The following is a 27,939-nucleotide window of genomic DNA, read 5'->3' on the forward strand; positions in this document are numbered from 1 at the left end:
TCGATCGCCATAGACATATTATTACCAACTAAATATATTACCATTATGAGAGGCAGTTTTTAGGGGAGAAAGAGGGGGCAGCGGGGGTGAGGGAAAATGTGATGTAAGCAGTAAGCACCTGACACGCACGCAGCCACGCACCAATCAGCCCATCCAGACACTGCAAACACAAGGACACGATAATACTATGTAAATAAATTACTGAAGGAGTGAGTCAGTGGTAAGACAACACAGCCCTGTGCCATGACGGTAGCGCGTTGTCGTCCCGTTGGTAACAAGAACTGCCACTTGTCAGCTATCAGAGCTAGGTAAAGTCTGCGACCAACAACAACAGTCAAGGAAAGTGGAATATATATATATATATATATATATATATATATATATATATATATATATATATATATATATATATATATATATATATATAATAACCGTGTCCTAGACATTGCAGTCAGTAAGTATAGTTTTGGTTGGAAGATGCAGAAGTGACTGATAAGGGATCAAGACCCTCATATTGGTAAGAAAGCAAACTCAGGATGGGACACAGCTGTTTCAATGCGAACATGCACAGACTAATTCTGACGGAAACCCCTCTCTCCGTGGTGCCACATAGCCAGACACTCCTGAACGCTGAACACCTGCTGGCTGATGTCACATTGCCCCCGCTACCACTCCCACCACACTGCTCTCCCTCCACCCGCTGCCATCAGTCCAAATCTGCAGGCCATCACAAGCAGACCCCTTTGGTGGCTTCCAAGACTGGTCTGGCCTTCAACACATTCAAGCACACCAGAGCCTTCCTCTAGTGGTCTTTACAGTCTTACCATATTCATTTTATTGATTCCAAAGGTTTTTTTGGTATAATTCTAGTTTCTGCCCATACTCCCCCTTCCACCTCCCAACAAGCTTGGGGACAGGTGGGAATGCAGGGTATTGGATGGGGTACATGAAATGCGTCGGAAATGCGTATTTTTAGCGTAAAATGGAAAAATTCCCATTAAAGGTCTACGGAATTTTCATTACAGGTTTAATGACGTTGATGACGCCAACAACAAGCCATGGAGCTCCATCACACTCGGAAATGAGCAGTACACTGACTTGCAATTGCTTATAGCTGGGGTTTGTGGGTAACTGCTGAATAGGATTCTTATTGTGTCTATAGTTCTTTTGTCCAATGACGTGCCACCACCTCTTAACACCACGAGCTGCGCCAATGGGAATTTGCTATGTGTATTTGTAGGCGGGGCACAGCTGGGCAAACAGCCGACAGGTGCACAAAGACATGTGTGCGCAGTTCAGAAATGGCTACCAGTGACAGTTGTAAAGGTTGCGAATTTGATAACTGGGAAATCATCGCTCCTGCGATGCAAGTTAGTGTACAATCAAGAAGAGGACCAGCCAGGACCTTCATCCTTTCGTTAAGCCAAGGTATTGTGAGGAGGGGTATTGGTAGAGGTAGGGCATATTGTGTTAAGGTATAAGAGAACCGGTGGGGGTGGAGGGAAGCTGCCTCAAAGCAGGGATACGTTAGGTTAGGTTAGTGTTGTAGGGGGGGTCCGGGGGGGGGCTGGTTAGGTTACGTTAAGTTAGGTTTGTTAGGGTTAGGTTAGTGTTGTACGGGGTGGGTCCGGGGAGGGGCAGGTTAGGTTAGGTTACGTGAGGTTAGGTTTATGTTAGGGTTAGGTTAGTGTTGTAGGGGGGGTCCAGGGGTCCGCAGCCCCCTGGATAGGTTAGGTTATGTTAGGGTTAAGTTAGTGTTGTAGGGGGGAGGGTTATGTAAAACTACCCAATATTTAGGGATATTTTCGAACATTTGGGAAAATTTCCTTAGATTTTTCAAACTCCATATATCACTCAAATATACCTTCCTCCCTAAAACCCCGAATCTCCACAGGACCCCAAGCTTGCTGGGACTGGGGAGGGATAATTTAATTGAAAATTATTCTTGAATTTTTTTTACCAAAAATTTCCTTGAAAACGGCGGTTTTTGTCCTTAGAGTTTTCCGTTCCCATATTTCGCCTATTTTGGCTTCCCCCTCCAAAAAAAAAAAAAAAACATTCCCCACAGACCCCCAAGGAGGGGTTAGAGGGTTGTGGGTAGAGAATAGGGGGATGGATGTATTGTAAATAATTACCGAAATTAGTAAAATTAGAAAACTTGTAATGAAAATTCCTTAGACTTTTTAATGGGAACTTTTCCATTTTACGCAAAAAATACGCATTTCCGACGCATTTCATGTACCCCACCCAAAACCCCACATTCCCACCTGTCCCGAAGCTTGTTGGGGGGTGGAAGGGGGAGTATGGGCAGAAACTAGAATTTTACCCTTTCTTGCTTATGTTGAATTTCGACCTGTTTTGAATAAATATTCACTTTTTTTTAATGCGTTTTTTTTTTTTTTTTTTTTTTTTTTTTTTTTTTTTTTTTTTTTTATTATTATTATTATTATTATTATCACCCCCATCTCCTGCCTCAGTCTGTTGTGGATATACGAGTTTCCGGTAAAGCGAAGCATTTTTTTTATCTGGTATATTTTTACTGATTTTCAGTGAATATGCACTAACCTAACCTAACCTAACTTAGACCTAAATTTACCTAAACCTTACCTTACCTAACCTTACCTAAACCAAACCTAAACCTAATCTAACCTAAACCTAACCTTACCTAACCTAACCTAACCCAACCTAACTGCAATGGATAAGATATGCATAGGAAGCCATTACCTTATTGGTGGTCCAGTCCTTCCTCGTCGCTGGAGATGTCACTGAGAGAAGGTGGCTGGGTAAATTTTTACAATAACATGAACAGCTCACTTGGGTGAATAGTAAGGAAATAATGCATGCTACACCCAACACATGGTGACATTTTCCCTAAGACTGATTCAAATATTGCAAATTGAACTGCTTCTCTTGCCACATGATGAAATACAACATTTTGATTGGCTGAATTAATTCAATTTTTTTTCTTATTGGCTACTGGTTTCATGTTGAAACAAAAGAACCAATCACCGTCATAATATATCGCGTTTGCACAGATAATGTAACATACCAAACACCAAAACAGTGTTCCTGTCCATGGCACGTGGTGGTGCGTTGCCTCTCGCCATTGACACAGCAGTGAGTTTAATCTTGAAATAGATTGATAAGTAACAATTTGCGACGGGAATGCATGGGTTCAAATTGATCAGAAGAACAAGGTCTTTAAGATGAAAAGGATAATGAAAGCCAACTTGCTGTTCATGCTAAAGTAAAATACTAATACCAAGTTTTCTTCATCTGTAAGGTTTACTCAGTATATAGGGGACCTCAAACTACTTGAGTCCTCTCAGAGGAAATGGATTCTTGCCTTGATGAGGGTCTTCTCCCTCACCTGTCACAGATTCATCTTCCAACCAAAATGTACAAAATGGACCAAGCAGATTTCTGGTCTGGAGGATCTCCCTTACTACCGTCATATTGAAATTTTTTACTTGTATTCAGTTAGAGGAAGACTTCTGCTATCTGACCTCATAAAATACTGGAAAATTTTTCATGACCAATCAGCCATTGAACCACCCAACCCTATGACTCGAGGCCATAGATTTAAAGTGCCATATGAACACACTACTACTGACTGTAGATTTCACTTCTTTAATGATGGGTGTGTCCCTCTTTGGAACTCATTACCAGATGCAGTGCTGGGACTGACTTCCCTTCACCAATTCAAATCCACCTTGGATTCCTGTATACATATGGAGTTATTCAGTTTTACAGATTGAACTGAAATTCACTGCATGTGGCATATTTTTCCACCTAATGTTACTTTTATACCTATTTTCATTGGACTGGCATGCCAGCAGTTGTTAGGCCCACCTAATCCTTTTGCCTAACTGTCATGTCATGTTACAAGCAGGTTGGGCCAACCAGATGAGTACTACCAGAATTACTTGCCTGCTATTAGCATCTTGGCATTAGAGGGTGTGGCATTACAGTCTGCAAGGCCTCAAAATCCCCAATAAAAACATGAAACACAATTATCCTTCCCCAACCAGAGATTAATTACACATGGTAATATCATAGTCCTGTCAGACTTTCACAACACTTCCTGGTTTGCTTTACAAATACAAAACACAAAGGTTCATGGCTGGTTGTGACCTTTCTCTCTTATTACTCACAGCAGACACTCCCGGTCCCCGACTTGACCAAATCTCTCTCAAGTAAAGTTGTAATGTGTAACAATGCAACTTTCATCTATAGCAAATGAGGGGATATGGCAGTAATGTGTGTGTGTCATTAAGGGTAGTTGTAATGTCCAATTCAAGCTATGACTTAATCTTAAAAATAAGAAGTGATTGTAAAGCTTTGCAAAAACTGACCAGCAATCTGTGTTTTTGATATCCTTAATCAGACTTAACTCCTTATTTATTTTTTTGTCATTCCTAACAGCCGTAAGAGAAAGTGTGGTTTTCAGATATGAAATGCAAAAATTAGTGAAATTGGCATTTGAGAAACCTAACTTAACCTAATATGGGTATCTCACACACACACACACACAAAAAAAAAAAAATAAATAGATAAAATAAATAAATAAATAAATAAAAATTTTGTCAGTCTGGACATTTGATTTATCAAAACCTTAATAAAATAAAAAAGCTTAAATGTTGTGCCAAAACAAATGGTAGCTATCACAGTATCACTAACATTAAAGAGCAAAAATTATTCTATCTTAAAGGTTGCAATGATGCAATTCATATAACCCAAAAGTGGCAAAATGTCAATTTTTCTCTCCTATCTTCTCTGCAGATTTGTGAAGTGAAGATATTCCTTAAATGGCCCCAAGTCTTTTGCTGACAAGGATGCCGATGACACCACTAAGAGTAATGGGGATGGTTGTGGGAGTGGCTGTGCTCTGCCTCGTCTTTTCGGCTTTTAGAGTACCTTCCAAGTCTTTGAAATTGGGTGCTTCATTGGATCAACCTCCTGCTGCTGCAGCTGCTGCTGCAGCTGCTGCTCTTCATACAAAGGTTGCTGACCGACTTCCCTCCTGATCATTCTCCGACTTTCATCATGTTTATACTATTGTTATGCTTGCTGTCTTTAGTTTAATATCCTTCTTTCACTTTGATATTCTCAATTTTTCATGTTAACTTGGAGAACCAAATGGGATTATCATACATAGCAGAACTGTTGTCAGCAAACTATAGAACACCATCATCATTAGGTATAGGTAAAAAAAATTTTTAATTATAGTTACTTCTCACACATATGCTCACAACAATATCAGGGGCTGTCACTCCTTGACCTAGAGTGCTTTACTCTGTGTTCATCAACATAAAATTATGATATCTTCAAATAGGATTGTCAAAGCACCTTAGAAGCTCATATTACTTGTATTTTTTTCTATTTTCTTAAAGAAAGGTGCTTTTAGGTTTTCTCTTATTTATTTGAAGACTTTTCCCACCAAATACTATCAGCACTTCCCTCTACATAAGGGATGGCCAAGTCTCAACTGCCTCCCCTGTGTAAGCCACAAGATGTTGTATGACAATAGTGTAGCCAAGGAGACCAAGATAGCACACCAGATGACCTTGGAACAGTATAAACATAATGGGAGAGGGAAGGTGGCAAGTGTTGGTCAAATAACATTTCACTGGTTGATAATAGGAAAAAAGTATGTTTAGAATGATCCTTAAAACTCACTCCCTTAAAGTTTTCTTATTATAATTAGGACAACTTTGTGTGTGTGTGTGTTTATATATATATATATATATATATATATATATATATATATATATATATATATATATATATATATATATATATATATATATATATATATATATATATATATATATATATATATATATATATATATATATATATATATAATAATAGGACAACTTTGTGTGTGTGTGTGTGTTTATATATATATATATATATATATATATATATATATATATATATATATATATATATATATATATATATTTATATATTTATATATATATATATATATATATATATATATATATATATATATATATATATATATATATATATATATATATATATATATATATATATATATATATATATATATATATATATATATATATATATATATATATATATATATATATATATATATATATAAACACACACACACACACACACACACACACACACATACATACCATACTTGAAAATTGCAAGTCATGTGTCTGATAACAGACACTGAGAGCACATCTTGATCAGTGTGAGGCACTGGGACCCTTGTCCACATAATACATAAGGTATTTCATAAAATAAAGATAAAGAAAATTTTGAAAAGAAATCATTGAAAAACTACTCAGATTAAGAGCATGTTATAATATAAGGAAAAGAACAAAGGCTGAAAAATATTTGCAGTATTGATGTATAGAAAAGGGCTCGTAAAAGAATAGTGAAAATTTAAATACAGTATTGTTGGAAAGGGGCATCATATGGAAATTCATTGGTGAGGACATTTGTATCTGCTTACCATCAGATATGACTCCTCTGAAGAAAACAGATGTAAAAGATTATGGACTTGATCTGATGAAGGAAAAAAAATGGTAGTTCAAGTGAGGTCATGTTAAGCCTTTGCCTCCCTTTGATTACCCCAAACAGCGTGATACCAGTGGAAGAACAATGGCAGACCCTAGTTTCTGGCACACATTTGATTTCCAGTCAGAGAGCATCCCTCCTACTGTAGTAGACGCAGCATCAAAAGTAACCGTCATCACCAACAGTATCAATATCATGGTGAGTAGCATATTTTATTTACATTGTACTGAATTGTAGTCTGGTTCTTTGTTGGTCCTCTATTGCTGGAGTCTTGGTTGTTCCTCCTCTGTAGTGATACCAACAAGTCTTCAGCCTATTGTTCAGCTCCCGTGTCCTGTGTTGTTTTCTCCAACAAAACATTTATCCACTCTTTTATGCTTACAACTAGAAATGTACAATAGAAATAAGAATTGTACTCCCTTTTTGCAAATTGCTTTCAGCATTCAATTATTACAGTTTTGTCATCCTCACATAAATCATTTGTAGGCCAGACAGCTTCTTACAGCTCACATTCTTATGTACTGTACTTAGTCCTACCTTTTCATCCCTCACAGGGTGCCAACACGTTCTATCGTGAAGCAAAGCCTCCTGCAGAGATGGACCCCAGTGGAGAGGTAGTGGTATTGCTCCATGGTGCTGCCTTTAAATCTGCCAACTGGGTGGAACTCAACACAATTAATCTTCTGGCAGGAATGGGTCATAGAGTGATTGCAGTTGACCTTCCTGGTGGGTAGCTTGAGTGAGGTGTGATGGTAACTGAGTATGATGTATAAGGAGAAGGGTGTTAAGTGGTTGGCAGCTAGTGATGCAGTGATGAGGTTTTATATGTGTGGAAACAAAGTGACAGTGGTGATAGGGATAAGGCTTTTACATACACTGTTTTGATTTTGGTGATTAAGTATGTGGTCTTTTTTCTCTCACCCCTATTCTATCTATATCTGTAATGCAAAAATTAACAAGTATTTTCAATCATTCATTTGGAACTCCCTGCTTGCTTTTGTATGTACTTTTTCCTGTAACTTGAACTCTTTCAAGAGGGAGGTTTCAAGACACTTACTTATCTTATAATTTCTGACTATAGTTTTTTATTCTGTTCAGGGACTGGCACCTCCATGGTCTATTTTTATTACATTTTTGTTGACCGTGACTAGTGTCCCTTCTAAACAAAACAGGGTTAAAAATCGGTATATCATAATGAGTATGATACAGGAAAAAAAGAGGTCATAGTACTTATTTTTTAGTTTTCCTATTTCTTTTCTGAACCGGAGGAGCTACCTTTATTTTAGTATACCTATCCTGCTATTATAGAAAACAGTTTGAATTTTCTTAAAGATAAGGAATGGAAGGACAAGCAAATAGAATTCCTGTAGCATTGTAGAATTTGTTACTGCTTGCTTTTTTTTTTAAGATGACAAATGGTGACATTTGATTATTTTCCCATTTATTTTTGTTGGTGTTGTTGTTGTTGTTATTATTGTTATTATCATTATTATTATTATTATTATTATTATTATTATTATTATTATTATTATTATTATTATTATTATTATTAGCATTTATTATCATTAATCAGTAAGTACATTTTATAGTTTTTAATGTTTTATCTTTACTTCTGCTTTGATTCACAAAATTGCCTCTACATTGCACTTTACTTAGATGTATGTACAGTTTGGTTTATTGTGGCATTATGTTGTAGAATAGTTAGTTAAAAAGTCACTTATTCATAACCATTGCACAGTAACATCTACAATATTTATATGCTAAAAAACATATACAGTATATATATATATATATATATATATATATATATATATATATATATATATATATATATATATATATATATATATATATATATATATATATATATTATTGTTTGTTTGTAAATCATAGATAGTCTTCAGTTTATCCATACAATTTGGTTTATTTATAGTAGATGTGTATGAGGCATCCTGCATTATAAGGGTCACTTGCATCCAAATAAAAAGTGAGAAAGATATGCTCAATGTTTGTTGAGCTGTGGACAGTTGTAAATTTTTAATTATATGTGTTTACTATAATGATGAACTTGGTCTCAAAATTACTAGTAGGCAATCAGAATTGTTGGAAATCATAATATTTGTTACCTTTTTTTTTTTTTTTTATGATTTCATAAAATTTGGTGATGGAGCACTGTAATGCATACGAACACAACAGAAAAACTGGGAATGTTCTTTCTTTGTCTCAACCAAGACTCTGGAACAAAAGAAACTAAATGGGGGATGAATGCAACAGGCCTCCCATTAGCTGAGTGTGTTGGACCACCAGAGGGGAGGGCTCTGATTGGCTGATGTCCTGCCCACACTAGAGTAAGCTGCCCATCTTGGAATCTGCCTTAGAAAATTTTCCAATTATAATGGCTTCTCATTCTGGATGGGCAGCCTTCTAACACAGAATATTGCTCAACAAGGTGTTACACTTGCATTGGTCATCGACTAGACATCAGAATTATTTTCCCCATGTATAGACTTTCAACCTTACTGATGGGACACTCATCCACTCTTGGAAAAAAATTAAGACCTCAAGAGAGTGCTATATAGTTATGTTGCTTTTATCCAGGATGCCATATGTAGCCCTTGTAATGTGTGATGCCTCATATATTGTCACATCACTAAATTTTATTTTGTTGCTGCTAAGTTCTTGTAAGATGCAGTTTGTTGCATTGCTGTCAGAATGGTTATTTTTAGTAGTACATGGACTAAAAGTACTACTTACATCAGAATTGTGTTCATAGCATTTTTTGATTACCTACCTGCTATGGATAGAAGCAAGTCAAGTATGATAAGCAAATAGCATCAAGCAGAATTTGCCTCTTTTCTTTCTGAGATTAGCATGTGCATCTTTTTTTGTATTTCTGTCTGGCATAAAGGGTATGGAGAGTCAAAACAAGCCACAGTGGAAGACAAGGCTGGGTACCTCCTCTCCTTGCTGACCCATCTGCAGGCCAACAAACCCATCCTGGTCTCCCCCTCCATGAGTGGAGGATTTTCCATCCCCTACATCATCCAGAATCCTGATAGGCTGAGTGGATATGTGCCAGTAGCTCCTGTAGGCACTAAGAAGGACAAAGCCAAGTATCATGAGTTGCAGGTAAGGCCACACCTGAGCATGTTGGAAGATTTATATATATATATATATATATATATATATATATATATATATATATATATATATATATATATATATATATATATATATATATATATTGTTAACACTTAAGGATAATCAAGACCAATCAAAAGGAAGTGGAGGCACATTCACACAAATTTAGAAACACATGATATTTTATCCACCTGTGATTTTTGTATTATCCATGTGAAATAAGTGTATATCGTAGTACTTCATGAAAGGAATTTATAGTAATTGATTTTAAACTTAAATAGTCTCAAATATTTTCATTTACATCACTTACCAAATCTCTTCTATTCATTCTTGTTACATCACATTCTATCATTCTCCCGCATATATAGAGATCTCTCTTTATAGTGTTATAGACCTTCTTTTGTGTATTTGTACACACACACACACACACACACACACACACACACACACACACACACACACACACACACACACACACACACACACACACACTGGTAGCTCAGTGGTTAGAGCGCTGGCTTCACAAGCCAGAGGACCGGGGTTCGATTCCCCGGCCGGGTGGAGATATTTGGGTGTGTCTCCTTTCACGTGTAGCCCCTGTTTACCTAGCAGTGAGTAGGTATGGGATGTAAATCGAGGAGTTGTGACCTTGTTGTCCTGGTGTGTGGTGTGTGCCTGGTCTCAGGCCTATCCGAAGATCGGAAATAATGAGCTCTGAGCTTGCTCCGTAGGGTAACGTCTGGCTGTCTCGTCAGAGACTGCAGCAGATCAAACAGTGAAACACACACACACATGAGAGATGCGGTCGAGGAAGGACGCACTGGCGCCGTTCCGACAATCAGCTGATCCTCACTACATACCAGTTGTACAGTTTTTACAGTGGCTTGGGCAGGTAGTGTGGACTCATTTTTTTTTCATGCAATCAATTATTAAGGAATGATGAGTGAAAAAGAGATTCCATCAAAATGCAGACGTGAGATTAGAGAAGGAATGAAAGCTGATGATGACTATGCTGGTGAGGATGAGCATGTATTCGAAGGCTTCGATACGACGACTACTTCGCTACTAAAGATAGTGTTAAATATTGAATATAAACTAGATAAATTGATAAAGGAGAATATGGAAATGAAAGTGAATGAAGAACAGGATAAAGAGTTTATAAAATTGAGAGAAAGGATAAGAAAAAAGTGGAAGAAAATGAAGCTAGGCTAAGAGCGGAAAATGAAGAAATTTCAGAAAAAAAAAATGTAGTCGTATTTGGAATAAAAAAAAAAAATAAAATATAGACCAAAAAGAGAAAAAGAAGAAATGAAATCAGTCAAAGACCTACTGAAGAATCTAAACGACGAAGATAGGCAGAACTTGGAAGAGGAAGTAGAAGAAATAAACAGAATGGGACCATATCAAGAAGGAAAAACGAGACCAATTAAAATACTACTAAAATCACAAGCAGCAACAGAAGAAATATTATATAGAACAACAAAACTTAGAGAAACAGAAGGCTGCAAGGATATCTATATAAAGAAAAATAGAAATGAGGAAGAAAGGAAGAGATACAATGAACTGGCAGCAGCAGTAAGGAAAAGAATAATGAAAGGTCAGAAGAGGAGAAGAAGGCATTTTTGGAGAATTCTAGGAGACAGGATAAGGAAATGGTATATAAACGAGAAGGAAGAGAAAAAAGTGGAACAAGTTTAACTAAAAATGATAAAGGCAAAAGACTAAAAATGATGTATACGAACATAGACAGGGTTTTATCAAGTAAATTAGAATTAAGAGATTACATAAAGAAAGAAAATCCAGATATTGTATGCCTGGCTGAAACAAAACTAAATGAGGCAATCAAAATAGACTTGGATAATAGGTATAATGTATGGAGAAAAGACAGAGTGGGTAAAGGAGGAGGAGGAGTCATGATATGTTAAGGAAGGAGATAGTGATAAACCAAGTGGAATGTGGGAAGGAAAAGCAGAAGTATTGTATATTAAGATGCATATTAATAAAAAGAGTTAACAATCATTGTAACATATGTGCCACCAAAACAAATTCATGGACCAATCAAGAATATAAAGACATGATAGATGACACAATAAGGAGTCTAATGAGAATCATTAAAGAAAGGAGAAAAGTGATATTAGTAGGAGATTTCAACTGTAAAGAAGTGGACTGGGAAAATTATGAAAGTGGTATGGGGAAGAAGCCTGGGAGAAAGATTCTTGAACCTAATGATAGACAATATGATGGACCAGAGAGTAAAGGAATGCACAAGATTCAGAGGAAACGACGAGCCGGCGAGATTGGACCTAGTTTTTACAAGGGGTATACAAATGAATGATGATATAAGATATAAGTGCCCATTGGGAAAGAGTGACCATGCAATATTAGAAATAGATATAGAAGAGGGAAAGGAAGATAGAGACGATACATACAAAAGAGACCGATTAAATTACAGAAAGGCTGATATTGAGAATCTCAAGAACTATTTTAAAAAAACTCAGAGACAATGCAAGACAAATATAACTTATTTATGGAAATATGCAAAACAGGAGTCAGGGAATATGTCCCGAAATATAGACCTAAAGAAGAAGGAAAGAAAAATTGGTTTAATGCAAGGTGTGCCAAGGCAAAGGAGAAAAGAGATGGAGCATGGAAAAGGTGGAGGAGAAATAGAAATCCAGCAAATAAGGAAAACTTCAAGACAGCGAGAAATGAATATGTTAAGGTGAGGAAGGAAGAGGAAAAGAACTTGGAAAAAGACATTGTCGAAAAATGTAAGAAGCAACCAAAATTGTTCTATAGATTCATAAATGGAAAAATTAGGCAAAAAGAAACAATAGAAAGGTTAAAAGGAGAGAACGGGATGGTGGAAGACCCAAAAGTATGGCAGAACTATTAAATAAAAATTCCAGGAGGTCTTTACTAAGGAATCCAAATTTGAGAGGCCACAGGGTAATAGAGAGACAATCTATATGAAAGAGATTAAAGTAACCAAGCTTGAAATAAAAGAGTTAATGAAGGAACTGGATGAAGAGAAGGCAATGGGACCGGATGAAGTCTCAGGCAGAATACTGAAAGAATGTAGGGAAGAACTAGCAAGTCCTATATACAACATCATAAAATGCTCAATAGAAAATGGAACAGTACCAGTAGAATGGAAAAGAGCTGAGGTGGTTCCCATATATAAGAGCGGAAGGAAGGAAGAACCTTTAAATTACAGACCGGTATCACTAACTAGTGTAATATGCAAGATGTGTGAAAGAATAATAAAGAAACAATGGATCGAGTTCCTTGAAGACAACAAATTAATATCAAATAGCCAATTTGGTTTTAGAAAAGACGGTCTTGTGTAACTAATTTATTGAGTTTCTATTCTAGAATAGTTGATAGAGTACAAGAGAGAGAGGATGGGTTGACTGTATTTATTTGGATTTAAAAAAGGCGTTTGACAAAGTGCCACATGCAAGATTACTGTGGAAGTTAGAGGAGAAGGGTGGCTTAAAAGGAAGCACATTGAGATGGATAGAAAATTATTTGAGGGGGAGAGAAATAAGGACGGTAGTTAAAGATATGAAGTCCAAGTGGAGAGCAGTAGAAAGCGGAGTGCCACAGGGGTCAGTATTGGCACCAATACTTTTCCTCATTTATATTAACGACATGCCAGAAGGAGTGAACAGCTACATAAATCTGTTTGCAGATGATACGAAACTGTGCAGAGTTATAAAGCAAAAGAGGATTGTGAAATACTGCAAGAAGACCTAAATAAGATCTGGGAATGGAGTAAGAAGTGGGAAATGGAATTCAATGTGAACAAAAGCCATGTCATGGAAATGGGAAAGAGTGAAAGACGACCTGTGGGAATCTATAAGATGGGAGATGGAGTAGAACTGGAGAAAGTCAAAAGGAAAAGGACTTAGGAGTGATGATGGAAGAAAACAATCAACCAGTAAGCCATATTGATAGAATTTTAGAGAAACATATAATTTGCTAAGGAATATTGGAGTAGCATTTCACTACATGGACAAAGAAATGATGAAGAAATTGATAAGTACTATAATAAGACCCAGATTGGAATATGCAGGAGTAGTGTGGACCCCTCATAAAAGAAACACATAAGAAATTGGAGAGGCTACAAAAATGGCTACAAGAATGGTTCCAGAATTTGAAGGGATGACATATGAGGAGAGACTAAAGGCTATGGATCTACCAACCCTGGAACAAAGAAGGAGAGAGGAGACCTGATACAAGTTTATAAATTGATCAACGGAATGGACCAAGTGGATAATGAGAAACTGATCCGGAGAGAAGAATATGACATCCGAAGCACAAGATCGCATAGTAAAAAGCTGAGAAAGGAAGATGTCTGAGAGATATTAAAAATATAGTTTCCAGAGATGTATTGAGACGTGGAACAGTTTAAATGAAGAAGTAGTGTCTGCAACGAGTATGCATACTTTTATAAAGTAAGATTGGATAAGTGTAGATATGGAGACGGGGCCACACGAGCATAAAGCCCAGGCCCTGTAAAACTACATCTAGGTAAATACAACTACACACACACACACACACACACACACACACACACACACACACACACACACACACACACACACACACACACATCTGAGCAGTGAGAGAATAACTATAAAAGGAGTTGGAGACTGGCCTAAATGTATGTATAGGGGGGAGGGGGCCATTGGTTCTCCTGTCTCCAAATTAAATAAGTGTTGGATCATATATACGGAAAGAATAACGAGAGAGTGATGGAACAGAGTAGTGCAGCCAGGTGTATGGCAGAATAAAAACATACACCATCGTGTGAAAACCAACAGTACATAGAAACTCCTGTTGGTCTAAGGAAACTAACAGATGAGAAGGCTAATCAACATAGAAAAGGAATTAAGGTATATGAAGGAGGTGATGTCGAGTCTAATGGACAAACAGGACCGACTGATAACGGAAAACGCAAATTGAGATTAGCAGAATGTGAGAAGGTCAGTGCAATAAATAAGGGATTGAAAGAGGAGATACAAGTAATAAAGAAACAAAATGACGTACTAAAAGCCACATACCAAGATTATGAAAGCTCCTTAAGGTGCTTACAGGTTAAAGTGCAGGACGGGATTGTAGACAGGGCAGAAGGTGGATTGGGTGATAACAAGCTGAAGGAACTACGAAATGAATGGAAACAGGAGCAAGAAGAGGAAAAAGTTTAATTTTCAGCGGTTGTAAAGAGACAAATTCAGGAGAATATGAAAGTTGCTGTAATTGAAGTTATTAAGGAGAAAAAAGACTGGTGCAGGATGCAGTAGACAAGAAAAAAAACTTCGTGATTTCTAGGATGAAGGAAAAGAAAACTCCAAATAAATTCACAAGAGAACATGAAGAGAGAGAATTGGCCAAAACTGTTATCAAACAAGTACAAGACAGCACACAAGAATTACACCAGGAGGTGGAGGAAGTGATCAGGCTAGAAAGATACAGTGAAGGGGGTAGGAGACCAATGAAGGTGAGAATGAGATCCCAAGGAAAGGGAAGCTGGCTGATGATGTTGAACACAAGGATATATGGATAAAAAGAGATATGAACTTTGAGGAAAGGGAAAAGGAGAAAGTGCTAAGAAGTAAAGCTAAGGAAAAAAAATGAGAAAAGGACAGAGATAGAGAAGAAGAATTTTTATTGTAGGGTTCTGGATATGAGACTTAAAGAAGTGGTATCTAAGGAAGAAAGAGGTCATGGAGGAGGCAAGAAATTAAGAGTGACTTATACTAATATAGATAGGTTGTTATCAAGCATATTGGAAGTTGGGGATTATTTGAAAGAGAAAAAGCTGTATGTAATGTGCATCGTTGAAATAAATCTGAGAGGAGAGATCCATGTCAACTTTAAAGAGGAGGGATATAATGCCTGGAGGAGAGACAGGAAGGATAAAGGGGGAGGAGCAGTGCTAATAATGGTTCGTGATAATATATGTGTGGATGATATGCAATATGGTTAGGACAAAGTGGAAGTAGTGGGAATAACAATCAAAACAGAAGATTTGAAGAAGAGAAAAATTATAGTTACATATGTTCCACCAAATGTTCCACCAAAGACTAATACATGGGGAACAGAAGAACATAAAGATATGTAAAGAGAGGTGATAAAGTGTCTAGATGACATCATAAGAAGAGATAGAAGAATATTTTTAGTTGGAGACAGACTTTAACTGTAAAAAAGTAAACTGGAGAGAGATGGAAGTTATGGACAATGCTGGGCAGTGGAGCAAGAAAGTGTTACAGTTGACTATGGTTAATGCAATGGACCAATGGGTGGAGGAGTCAACAAGTTACAGGGGTGAAGAAGAACCATCATTACTTGACCTAGTTTTCACAAAGAAACCAGAGCCCCCTCCAATCATACAATACTTTAATCCAATGGGGAGAAGTGATCACATGACATTAGAGATGCAAATTCAGGTGGAAGATGAGATAAGTTACAGAGAGGACTATAACGGAGAGAGATTGAATTATGCAAGAGTGGATTTTGAAAAATTAAGGATCTATTTTGCTGATACTGAGTGGAGTAATATTATGTACAGAAAGACAGTACAAAGGAAATATGACATATTCTTACAGAAATATAATGAAGGAGTAAAAAAGTTTGTACTTGTTTAGAGTTCAGAAAAAAAAATACATGCTTGGTACAATGCTAGATGCATACAAGCAAAAAAGGCAAAAGATAAAGTGTGGAAGAAACTCATAAAGCAAGGAAATGACTATAACAGACGGCAGTACAAAGATGCCAGAAATGAATATATTAAAGTAAGGAGAGAGGAAGAAAGAAACTTTGAGAAAGATGCAGTGAATAAAACCAAAGATGAACCCAAACTTTTCTACAAGTTTATAAACGGCAAAACAAAGAATAAGGAAAGGAACAATTGCAAAAATAATTAAAGAAGGGAAGACATACCAAACAGAGAAAGAAATGTGTAAAACAATGAATGAGAGCTTCAAAACTGTATTCACTGCAGATGATTTCATAGAACCTAATAGGATATGGGATTGCCAAGGATTACTGGAGATCACAGTGCACAAAGAGGATATTGGAAGATTATTGGATAAGTTGGAAGTCAGAAAAGCATTGGGGCCAGATGGTGTATCAGGCTGGGTGTTAAAAGAATGTAAAGAGCAACTACTGAATCCAATTTGGGAAATAATTACAAGTTCAATAAATGAAGGGAAAGATCCACTAGAATGGAAGAGAGCCAACATAACACCGATATTTAAAGGAAGAAAGGCAACTGAACCACTAAACTACAGACCAGTGTCACTTACAAGTGTGTTGGGGATAAATGAAGGGAAAGTTCCACTAGAATGGAAGAGAGCCAATATAATACCGATATTTAAAGGAAGAAAGGCAACTGAACCACCAAACTACAGACCAGTGTCACTTACAACTGTGTTGGGGAAGTTATGTGAAATAATTATCAAAGAAAAATGGGTTAAATTTCTAGAAGAGGAGCAAGTCATATCGAACAGACAATTTGGGTTCAGGACAGGGAGTTCATGTGTATCAAACTTATTAAGCTTCTACTCAAGAGTTATTGCAGGACTTGAAAACAGAGATGGATGGGTAGACACAGTATACCTGGATATTAAAAAGGCTTTTGATAAAGTCCCTCATGGAAGACTACTTTGGAAACTAGAGAACATAAGAGGACTGAGTAACTTTGCTCGAATGGACAAGAAATTACTTGAAGGATAGGGAAATGAGAACTGTGATCAGAGATACATACTGATCTTGGGGTACAGTAACTAATGGAGTGCCACAAGGGTCAGTGTTAGCCCCCATTATGTTTCAGATTTATGTAAATGACATTTACATTGGGATAAACAGTTATATAAATTTATTTGCTGATGATGCAAAGCTGCTAAGAGTTATCAAAACCAGAGAGGACTGTCTTCTGTTGCAGGAAGATATAAACAAGATCTATGAGTGCAGCAGGAAGTGGAAATTGGAGTTTAATGCCAAGAAATGTCACATAATGGAACTAGGAAAGAGTAAGGGAAGACCGGTATGGAACTATTTGATGGGAGAGGAACAAATAATGAAGACTAAAAAAGGAAAAAGATCTTAGAGTGATCATACAGGAAAATCTGAGCCCTGACAAACACATAAGCAAGATATGTGGACTATCATATAAAATGTTGATTAATATAAGAGTAGCATTTCATACTTGTGATGAAAAAAATCATCACAATTATGATATGCCCAAGGCTGGAATGTGCAGCAGTGATATGGTCTCCGAGCTCTGAAAAGGATATAAGAAAATTGGAAAGGATACAGAAGATTGCTACAAAGATGGTGTTGGAACTAAAGGACCTCACAGATGAAGAACGACTGAAGGAAATGGGACTGCCAACCTTACAAGATAAAAGAGAACATGAGGACCTGATAATAGTGTATAAGATAATAAATGATATTGAAAAGATAGACAAAGAAGACCTGGTGCTATTGACAGAAGATGGAAGTACAAGAGGATATGAAAAGATCAGGATGAGGCAGTGTGTGAAGGATATTGGAAAACACAGTTTTTCACACAGAACGGTGGATAAATGGAATGCATTGGATAATGGAGTTGTTACAGCACATAATGTGCATAACTTTAAGGAAAAATTAGATAAATGGAGATATGGAGACAGGACACTATGAGCCCTCGAATGTACAATACAACTAGGTAAATACACACACACACACACACACACACACACACACACACACACACATAGATAATAGGTATAACGTATGGAGGAAAGACAGAGGGGGTAAAGGAGGAGGAGGAGTCATGATAATGTTAAAGAAAGAGATGGTAGTAAACCAAGTGCAATATGGGGAAGGAAAAGCAGAAGTACTGTATATTAAGATGCATATTAATAAAAAAGAGTTAACAATCATTGGAACATATGTGCCACCAAAAACAAATTCATGGACCAATCAAGAATATAAAGACATGATAGATGACACAATAAGGAGTCTAACAAGAGTCATTAAAGAAAGGAGAAAAGTGATATTAGTAGGAGACTTCAACTGTAAAGAAGTGAACTGGGAAAATTATGAAAGTGGTATGGGGACTTCCCTGGGGAGAAAGATTCCTGAACCTAATGATAGATAATATGATGGATCAAAGAGTAAAGGAAAACACAAGATTCAGAGGAAACGACGAGCCGGCAAGATTGGACCTGGTTTTTACAAGGAGTATACAAATTAATGATGATATAAGATATAAGTGCCTATTGGGAAAGTGACCATGTAATATTATAATTGGATATAGAAGAGGGAAAAGATGATAGAGACGAATCATACAAAGGAGACAGATTAAATTACAGAAAGGCTGATATTGTGAATCTCAAGAACTATTTCAAAAACATATGTTAACTGGGAGAAGATGGAAAACTCAGAGAGGGTGCAAGAGAAATATAACTTATTTTTGGAAATATACAAAACAGGAGTCAGGGAATATGTCTCGAAATATAGACCTAAAGAAGAAGGAAAGAAAGATAAGTTTAACGCAAGGTGTGCCAGGGCAAAGGAGAAAAGAGATGGAGGATGGAAAAGGTGGAGGAGAAATAGAAATCCAGTAAATGAGGAAAACTTCAAGACAGCGAGAAATGAATATGTTAAAGTGAGGAAGGAAGAGGAGAGGAACTATGAAAAGGACATTGTCAAAAAGAAACAATAGAAAGGTTAAAAGGAGAGAATGGGATGGTGGAAGACCCAAAAAGTATGGCAGAACTGTTAAATAGTAAATTTCAGGAGGTCTTTACTAAGGAATCCAAATTTGAAAAGCCACAGGGTAATAGAGAGACCGTCTATATGAACGAGATTAAAGTAACCAAGCATGAAATAAAAGAATTGATGAAGGAATTGGATGAAGAGAAGGCAATGGGACCGGATGAAGTCTCAGGCAGAATACTGAAAGAATGTAGGGAAGAACTAGCAAGTCTTGTATACAACATCATAAAATGCTCAATAGAAAATGGAACAGTACCAGTAGAATGGAAAAGAACTGAGATGGTTCCTGTATATAAGAGCAGAAGGAAAGAAGAATCTTTAAATTTCAGACCGGTATCACTAACTAGTGTAATATGTAGGATGTGTGAAAGAGTAATAAAGAAACAATGGATCGAGTTCCTCGAAGACAATAAATTATTATCAAATAGCCAATTTGGTTTTAGAAAAGGGCGGTCGTGTGTAATAAATTTATTGAGTTTCTACTCTAGAATAGTTGATAGAATACAAGAGACAGAGGGATGGGTTGATTGTATTTATTTGGATTTAAAAAAGGCATTTCATAGTGTGCCACATGCAAGGTTACTGTGGAAGTTAAAGGAGAAGGGTGGCTTAAAAGGAAGCACATTGAGATGGACGGAAAATTATTTGAGGGGGAGAAAAATAAGGATGCTAGTTAAAGATATGAAGTCCAAATGGAGAGCAGTAGAAAGCGGAGTGCCGCAGGGGTCAGTATTGGTGCCAATACTTTTTCTTATATATATAAATGACATGCCAGAAGGAGTGAACAGCTACATAAATCTGTTTGCGGATGATGCGAAACTGTGCAGAGTTATAAAGCAAAAAGAGGATTGTGAAATACTGCAGGAAGACTTAAACAAGATCTGGAAATGGAGTAAAAAATGGGAGATGGAATTCAATGTGGACAAAAGCCATGTCATGGATATGGGAAAGAGTGAAAGACAACTAGTGGGAATCCATAAGATGGGAGATGGAGTAGAACTGGAGAAAGTAAAAAAGGAAAAGGATTTGGGAGTGACGATGGAAGAAAATAATCATTCGTAAGCCATATTGATAGAATTTTTTGAGAGACATAATTTGCTCAAGAATATTGGAATAGCATTTCACTGCATGGACAAAGAAATGATGAAGAAATTGATAAGTACTATAATATGACCCAGATTGGAATATACAGGAGTTATGTGGATCCCCCATAAAAAGAAATGCATAAGGAAGTTAGACTACAAAAAATGGCTACAAGAATGGTTCCAGAATTTGAAGGGATGACATATGAGGAGAGACTAAAGGCTATGGATCTACCAACCCTGGAACAGAGAAGGGAGAGAGGGGATCTGATACAAGTTTATAAATTGATTAACGGAATGGATCAAGTGGATAATGAAAAGCTGATCCTGAGAGAAGAATATGACATTAGAAGCTTAAGATCCCATAGTAAAAAACTGAGGAAGGGAAGATGTCTGAGAGATGTTTAAAAATGTAGTTTCCCGCAAAGATGTGTTGAGACTTGGAACAGTCTGAATGAGGAAGTGGTGTCAGCAAAGAGTGCATAGCTTTAAAGAAAAATTGGATAAGTGTAGATATGGAGACGGGGCCACACAAGCATAAAGCCCAGGCCCTGTAAAACTACAACTAGATAAATACACACACACACACACACACACACACACACACACACACACACACCGGTTGCTCAGTGGTTAGAGCGCTGGCTTCACAAGCCAGAGGACCGGGGTTCGATTCCCCGGCCGGGTGGAGATATTTGGGTGTGTCTCCTTTCACGTAGCCCTGTTCACCTAGCAGTGAGTAGGTATGGGATGTAAATCGAGGAGTTGTGACCTTGTTGTCCCGGTGTGTGGTGTGTGCCTGGTCTCAGGCCTATCCGAAGATCGGAAACAATGAGCTCTGAGCTCGTTCCGTAGGATAATGTCTGGCTGTCTCGTCAGAGACTGCAGCAGATCAAACAGTGAATTACACACACACACACACACACACACGCAGGACTTAAAAACAAAAAGAAACACATAAGGAAGCTGGAGAGACTACAAAAAATAGCTACAAGAATGCTCCCAGAACTTGAAGGGATGACATATGAGGAGAGACTAAAGGCTATGAATCTTCCAACATTGGAGCACAGAAGGGAGAGAGGGGATCTCATACAAGTTTATAAATTGATAAACGAAATGGACCAAGTGGACAATGAGTATCTGATCCTGAGAGAAGAATATGCCAGTCGAAGCACAAAATCGCATAGTAAGAAGCTGAGAAAGGGAAGATGTGTAAGAGATATTAAAAAGTATAGTTTCCCGCAAAGATGTATTGAGACGTGGAACAGTTTGAATGAAGAAGTAGTGTCTGCAATGAGTGTGCATACTTTTAAAGTAAGATTGGATAAGTGTAGATATGGAGACAGGGCCACACGAGCATAAAGCCCAGGCCCTGTAAAACTACAACTAGGTAAACTAGGTAAATACACACACGTTCTACCCGAAGATCGATCTATGAGCTATGAGCTCGCTCCGTAATGGGGAAGGTTGGCTGGGTGACCAGCAGACGATCGTGGTGAACACACACACACACACACACACACACACACACACACACACACACACACACACACACACACACACACACACACACTGGATGGCCTCTATAAGGTAGGTAAAAAGTACATTCTGCCAGGTAAGTACCATGAAATTCTGTCATTCAACTGTGTTACGAAAACTAAATTTTTTCTTAAGTGGTTTGTTGTTTTACATTTCCTGCATGACCATGATTTTGTTGTTGGTGTATTTTTTATTTATCCCGTGTTTTGTAGACTTGATTTGCTTGTCAACTTCTTTATATTCTACATATCCAGCTTGATGTAAAATTAATAGTAAAAGTAAATTCTTTGTTTGACATTCATTTTGATGTCTGTCAAAATTAAAGCAATTACTTTCATGTAGACTAATAATCGAACTTCAGAACTATATAAAACAACACACGATATTCAGTTACCCATGAGCAGGATAGGTTTATTTATTTATTTATTTATTTATTTATTTATTTATTTTTATTTATTTTATTTTTTTTTTTCCCTCAGAATTAGATTTATTTATTGCAACCTTTTTAATAGACAACGAAATGTTGTAATCATGAACAGATATTGAGTCAATAGTGTTTGATTTGGTAACCTCCATTGTTTTAGCAATTTATGAACATAATGATCAACTTGCTTTCATATTGGTGTTGTAGGTATTTAACTTAGGAATATCTTCAGAACTGAATCACCACCACCACCAATTAGGAAATTATTTCAGTGTTTTGTAAACTCTTAATTCTTAACAGGACCAATATGATATGGACATTTAAATATGTAGATAATTTTGTTCATCATTAAGGGAAATTGCCATGATGCTAGGAAATGGTTTGCTATAAAGAATAACTTGCAGTTTATGAATTTTACTGTTATTTTATTTTTTTTTATTTATTTATTTATTTGTTTATTTATTTATTTATTTATTTTTTTTTTTTTTTTTGTAGTTGCCATAAGATTCATGACAGTTCTTTAGTAATATTTTTATCCAATTTGATCCTGTTTCCTTAACATTAAATCCTTAATTCTGATGTTCATTCATGAATGTGTCATTTATTGATCACATTAATATTGATGTGGTGATGATCCTGAAGCATTTTCTCTGAATGTGAATAGTCAACAAGAAATTTCCAATAGGCCAAATTCATACATCCGGCAGCATTTACTAACTTTCATGCCTTTGTGTTTGATGCTATCAAGGATGACTTGCCTTAGTGATCACACTTCCAAATTTTTCTAAGTAGAATTTTTTTTTATTTATAAAGAAGAATGTAAATGAAATTAGAGGTTAAGCAGCATATATTCTCTAAAGTAGTAGATGAATTTGAATGGTGTTTGGTAAAAGCTGTCCCTATTTTGTAAATTATTTTTGTGGCTTTGAGGAGACGGTTCAGGCTGTCACCAAGAACATTGGTACCCTGAGTAACCAACCTAAATTGAAGATGGAAGCTGGTGATGTTCCAGAGCTGCTGGCATCTCATGGAGAGGAGGTATCTGATAAGGACCTCATTTAACTGAAGAGACAGACGATTGAAAAGCAGCAAGGTATACCAAACCCAGAACCCAAGAAATTCACAAGCAAAGGCTTGGCAAGTTTTGCCTTGATTGAGGGAGGGTTGACAAAGTTTGAAAATGAGTACCCCGATCTTGACGTGTATGCTAAGATCACTAGAGTCAAAGATACCATGCATTGTTACAGAGAAATTTGGAAAGGGAAAAGGGCATCCTTTCAAACTTGTCTTCAGCACCTGTCTCGCCAGACATTTCTGACACCGCTTGCTTAAAACTCATAAGTCAAAAGGATCAATAGGCCCTTTTTTTGCAGTCTGTATTTGCAATGAAAATTAGGATCAAGCCAGCATTTGTGCTGTTGCTTTATGGAAACTTTCTGTCCATGCTGAGCTCACTTTAGGACACCTGGGCTGGCATTTGACAGATATCATAGCTTGTACCATCTTAGTCAAACTTCCCATCTGATAATGTTTTCAGAGGAGATTGTGGCCTCTCTCCTCACCTGCAGGTTCTTCCTCTCAAGATTTATTTGTCCCAATATCTCTGGCATCTGCAGGTGCTGTCTCTTCAGCTTTGCCTTCCAAATATTAAACCTCTCTTGCCCTATGACAACCTTTCTAGTGTGCAAGCCAGTCATAGGGTACGCTCCCCTTCTTTCATATGAGGCCACTGCAGTGGCAGGCAATTTTTTATTGTTTTCATTTTCCATAGGTATGCCCTCCTTGTTTTTTTTATCAAGTACAGAAGTTATCTTTATATTCTAGATTATGACTTTACAGTACTATAGCATTAGTTTAGATGAGTGACATACTTTAGGTGCTTATTTCGGTTGGTTCTGACATGCACTGAAAATTGGTTTATGATGTTGCATAGGAATGGAACTGTCATAACACAAGAGCCCCCTGTATGTAATACATGATTATAAGCAAAATAAAAATATTTGGTGCTGTTACTAAATTTGAACAGCAATGAAACACACAGAGTTGGCAGTTGTTAGCAAATAGCACCCACAGGCTTTGGAAATAGTGGGCGTCAGGAACTTGGGGCCGAACTGAGGCGAACTTGGCTGCAGTCCTTCCTCATCGCACTGAACCTGCCACCCTGTGTAGTGGTCTCTCCTTCCTTCTCTGGAGTGTTCTCCCTCCCTATGCTGGTTCTGCAGCCACATGAGTTTGATGGCTTTGTACCCATCGCAGTGGATGCAACAGACGAGATACCTGTCCACCGTCTCCAGGCCATTCGGGTGAGGAGTAGCATGTTAGGGAAGGCAGTGTCAGGTGTTGGAAAGGAGTAGTGTCAGCTGTAGTTCAGTAATATGAGACAAAATAAGCAGAAAGGAACAGGAAGTCAATAGAATATCAACATTCTATCATATGAATTGTACTATATTGTCTAATAGTAAATACGTATTCTGATTTTGCGCCACAATGATAGTTTCCAGAGAGATTCAGACACTTGGTTTTGTCTACTTTTTACTTTGATGGTGTTTCAGTGTCTTCAAAAATTGCAGTTTTACTGACAAATGGCATTGCCCAGCTTTAATTTTGTTTAGTATTCCTTCACTGTCTTTAAAATGTGCAGTTTTATTGACAAAATGTATATATTTTTGTTATCCAATCAACTACACTTCTGAAATACTTAATTACACACTATCAGGTTACAGAAAATAAAATGCTGTTGCTTGATGTCAGAATGTTAAAACTTGTCCAGATATCCTTCTACAACTACATAAGCAGAGGCATCAGTAAGAATCAAGTGTTTTACAATATTTGTTAGATCTTATTTTATTTATGAATATATATATATATATATATATATATATATATATATATATATATATATATATATATATATATATATATATATATATATATATAATGATGTAGGCCATTTTGGGTTCCTTGCAATACATGTGTACACATTCAACATTTACATGGAGATGAGCAGGATTGCTAACCTTTCTCACCTCCCAGGTTCACAATGCCACTGTTTAAATTCTGTACTTAATCTTAATTACTACAGTAAATGGGTTGTGGTGCAAAAGTTAATCAACTGTAATTTATCTCTTCCTAGCATGAGATTTGAACTTAGGATCTCTTTGGTGTGAGCCATTTGCACTAACTGCTCACCCCTTCGGTTAAGGTGGCAATGTTAAATACTTTAGAAATATATTAACTTGCAATTGTAAGTTAAGTTCTTTTCATGTACAAATCAATGAAAGGAAAACTCCAAAATATGTTATAGCAGTCCCTTTTCTTCTAGGTCCCTACTCTCATCATCTATGGAGAGAAAGACACAGGACTTGGTCATCTCTCCAGAGATGACTTGTCCAACATTCCCACTTCCCAGGCTGTGGAATTACCTGGAGCAAGACACCCAGCCTACCTTGACCAGCCTGACATGTTTCATACTCTCCTCTACAACTTTATCAAGCAGGTTCATGCACACCGTGCTGTTGTGTAGTCCTTTGAAGACTATTTTTCCAATGGTAGATCTTATTCTTGTATGTATTTATTCCATTTGTGTAATTCATCACTAGATTTTAGCCTTTGATAAAAACTGTGGGTTCATTATATATATACTACCATGATTGATTTTAGGTTTGCACCAGCTCCAGTCAGATACAATTGTTCTCACATAATGCTCGAGTCTTGATGTTAATAGAAAGTTAATAGAAATGGCCCCTGCATTAAACATTTTTCTCTATGGGGTTTATACAAGTACATGAAAATAGAGATATTCCAGATATGTTTTGCATTAAAACAAAAACAAGAGCTTTTACTTCTTTCAAGAAGACCCACTCTGTCCTCAGCTGATACCAGAAATTAGTGTTCTATCCATATATATTTACTACAGTGGGCCCATGTCATGCATAAAAGTTAATGGATGCACCTGCATAGTATATGTATTATGCATGATCATTAAAGCAAATGTAACCATTAAAAGCAGATGATAGGTAGACTATTAATGTGAGTAGGCAAAAAATACATTTTACCATAGCCAGAGTTGTTAGCTACCACAAAGACAGTGATGCAAGTTAAAAGGAAGAAAATGTATGGGGTAGCATAGTACCTTTGTAGGTTTTACTTGTAACTAATTTATACTGATAAATATGCAAGTAAACAACATTAAATAAGAAATGTATCTGATCCTAAGAATTTGTGGTCTATAATATCTGAAGTCAGTTACCAAAAAACTTACCTCTAGAGGATGACCTTGACAAAGTTCTGTGTATGACCTTGACAAAGTTCTGTGTACTAGTAACTAACTATCTCACAAGAGAACTAATGGAGAAAAGAAATCTTGTGACATCTATGAACTCTGTAATTCCAAGCAGAGGCAATTTATGCCTTGATTACAATGGTAACACCTGAGGCTCAATGCCTGGTAGATAATATGCCACCTAAAGGTCCCAAAACCAGTACCAGGAATTTTCAGTCACCTCACCATGGTCACCCATATAACTTTATAACTCATTTAGTATTGCAGTCACTTTCTAACCTCATCAAATCACCTGTTGTTATTCTAAGTACAACAAATGAAGATACTATAATTGTGATGAATGAATAAAACAATTTTAATCCTTTAATAAAAAAAGTAACACCCTATTAAACTTAAGTTACTTCTTTCATGGTATTAAGAAAAAAATCAAACTGGCACCATGGTTCTGAAGGGATACAAATAATGATTATTTGTGGAACCACAAAGTTAACAAATATGGTAGTTTTAGTTGGAAAACATCATTTCATGGAGAAATTATTTTTTATACATAGTTCCTATATCTGCAGAAAATGGTTATGATGTAGTTGTAAGAGAAAATAAATGTTTTCATTTTTGTACATCAAGATTTTTCTCATCCTGGAAATAAAATGTAGGCAAAGTTTCAGGATGAGATTCTTGCAATCCCAAACAAGATGTTAACTAAGAAATTACATAACCAAACAGTTGCAATAAACTTTCTTCAATGACCACAAGGTTTGCATAAAAAATGTCATAATTTAGTAATTTGTTGCTTAAGAAAATCTTTGTCAGGGATTTGTAATTGGAGCTCAATAGTACCAATCAACAGGATGTAAAGCATGTAAAAGGTGAGTAAATTTAAACAAATTTAATATATATATATATATATATATATATATATATATATATATATATATATATATATATATATATATATATATATATATATATATATATATATATATATATATATATATATATATATATATATATATATATATATATATATATATATATATATATATATATATATATATATATATATATATATATATATATATATATATATATATATATATATATATATATATATATATATATATATATATATATATATA

At 36.3% G+C, this 27,939-nt stretch overlaps 1 protein-coding gene across 8 annotated transcripts; it reads left to right on the top strand.

Annotated features, from left to right (window-relative positions):
• Positions 1-123: 123 nt before the first annotated feature.
• On the top strand, positions 124-27,420 carry LOC123516760 (protein ABHD14B-like). Of its 8 annotated transcripts, none has more exons than XM_045276399.1 (6): positions 124-308; positions 4,783-5,003; positions 6,628-6,762; positions 7,119-7,290; positions 9,473-9,693; positions 25,844-27,420. In XM_045276399.1, exons 2-6 carry the CDS (start codon positions 4,809-4,811, stop codon positions 26,042-26,044), a joined length of 924 nt encoding a protein of 307 aa, XP_045132334.1. In that variant the 5' UTR covers positions 124-308; positions 4,783-4,808; the 3' UTR covers positions 26,045-27,420. The 8 variants fall into 8 exon arrangements, with proteins under 8 accessions (XP_045132334.1, XP_045132329.1, XP_045132335.1 ...); XM_045276394.1 differs by having other exon boundaries at positions 202-339; XM_045276400.1 differs by lacking the exon at positions 25,844-27,420 and adding an exon at positions 24,595-24,824 and having other exon boundaries at positions 202-339.
• Positions 27,421-27,939: the final 519 nt, after the last annotated feature.

The sequence above is a fragment of the Portunus trituberculatus genome, chromosome 41 (genome assembly GCF_017591435.1).
Source record: "Portunus trituberculatus isolate SZX2019 chromosome 41, ASM1759143v1, whole genome shotgun sequence".
NCBI lineage: Eukaryota > Metazoa > Arthropoda > Malacostraca > Decapoda > Portunidae > Portunus > Portunus trituberculatus.

Coding starts and splice junctions, on each gene's coding strand:
- LOC123516760 (XM_045276399.1), top strand. CDS start 4,809: ATGGCCCCAAGTCTTTTGCTGACAAGGATGCCGATGACACCACTAAGA. Junction 7,291..9,472: donor GATTGCAGTTGACCTTCCTG/GTGGGTAGCTTG, acceptor TCTGGCATAAAG/GGTATGGAGAGTCAAAACAA. Junction 9,694..25,843: donor CCAAGTATCATGAGTTGCAG/GTAAGGCCACAC, acceptor CTTTTCTTCTAG/GTCCCTACTCTCATCATCTA.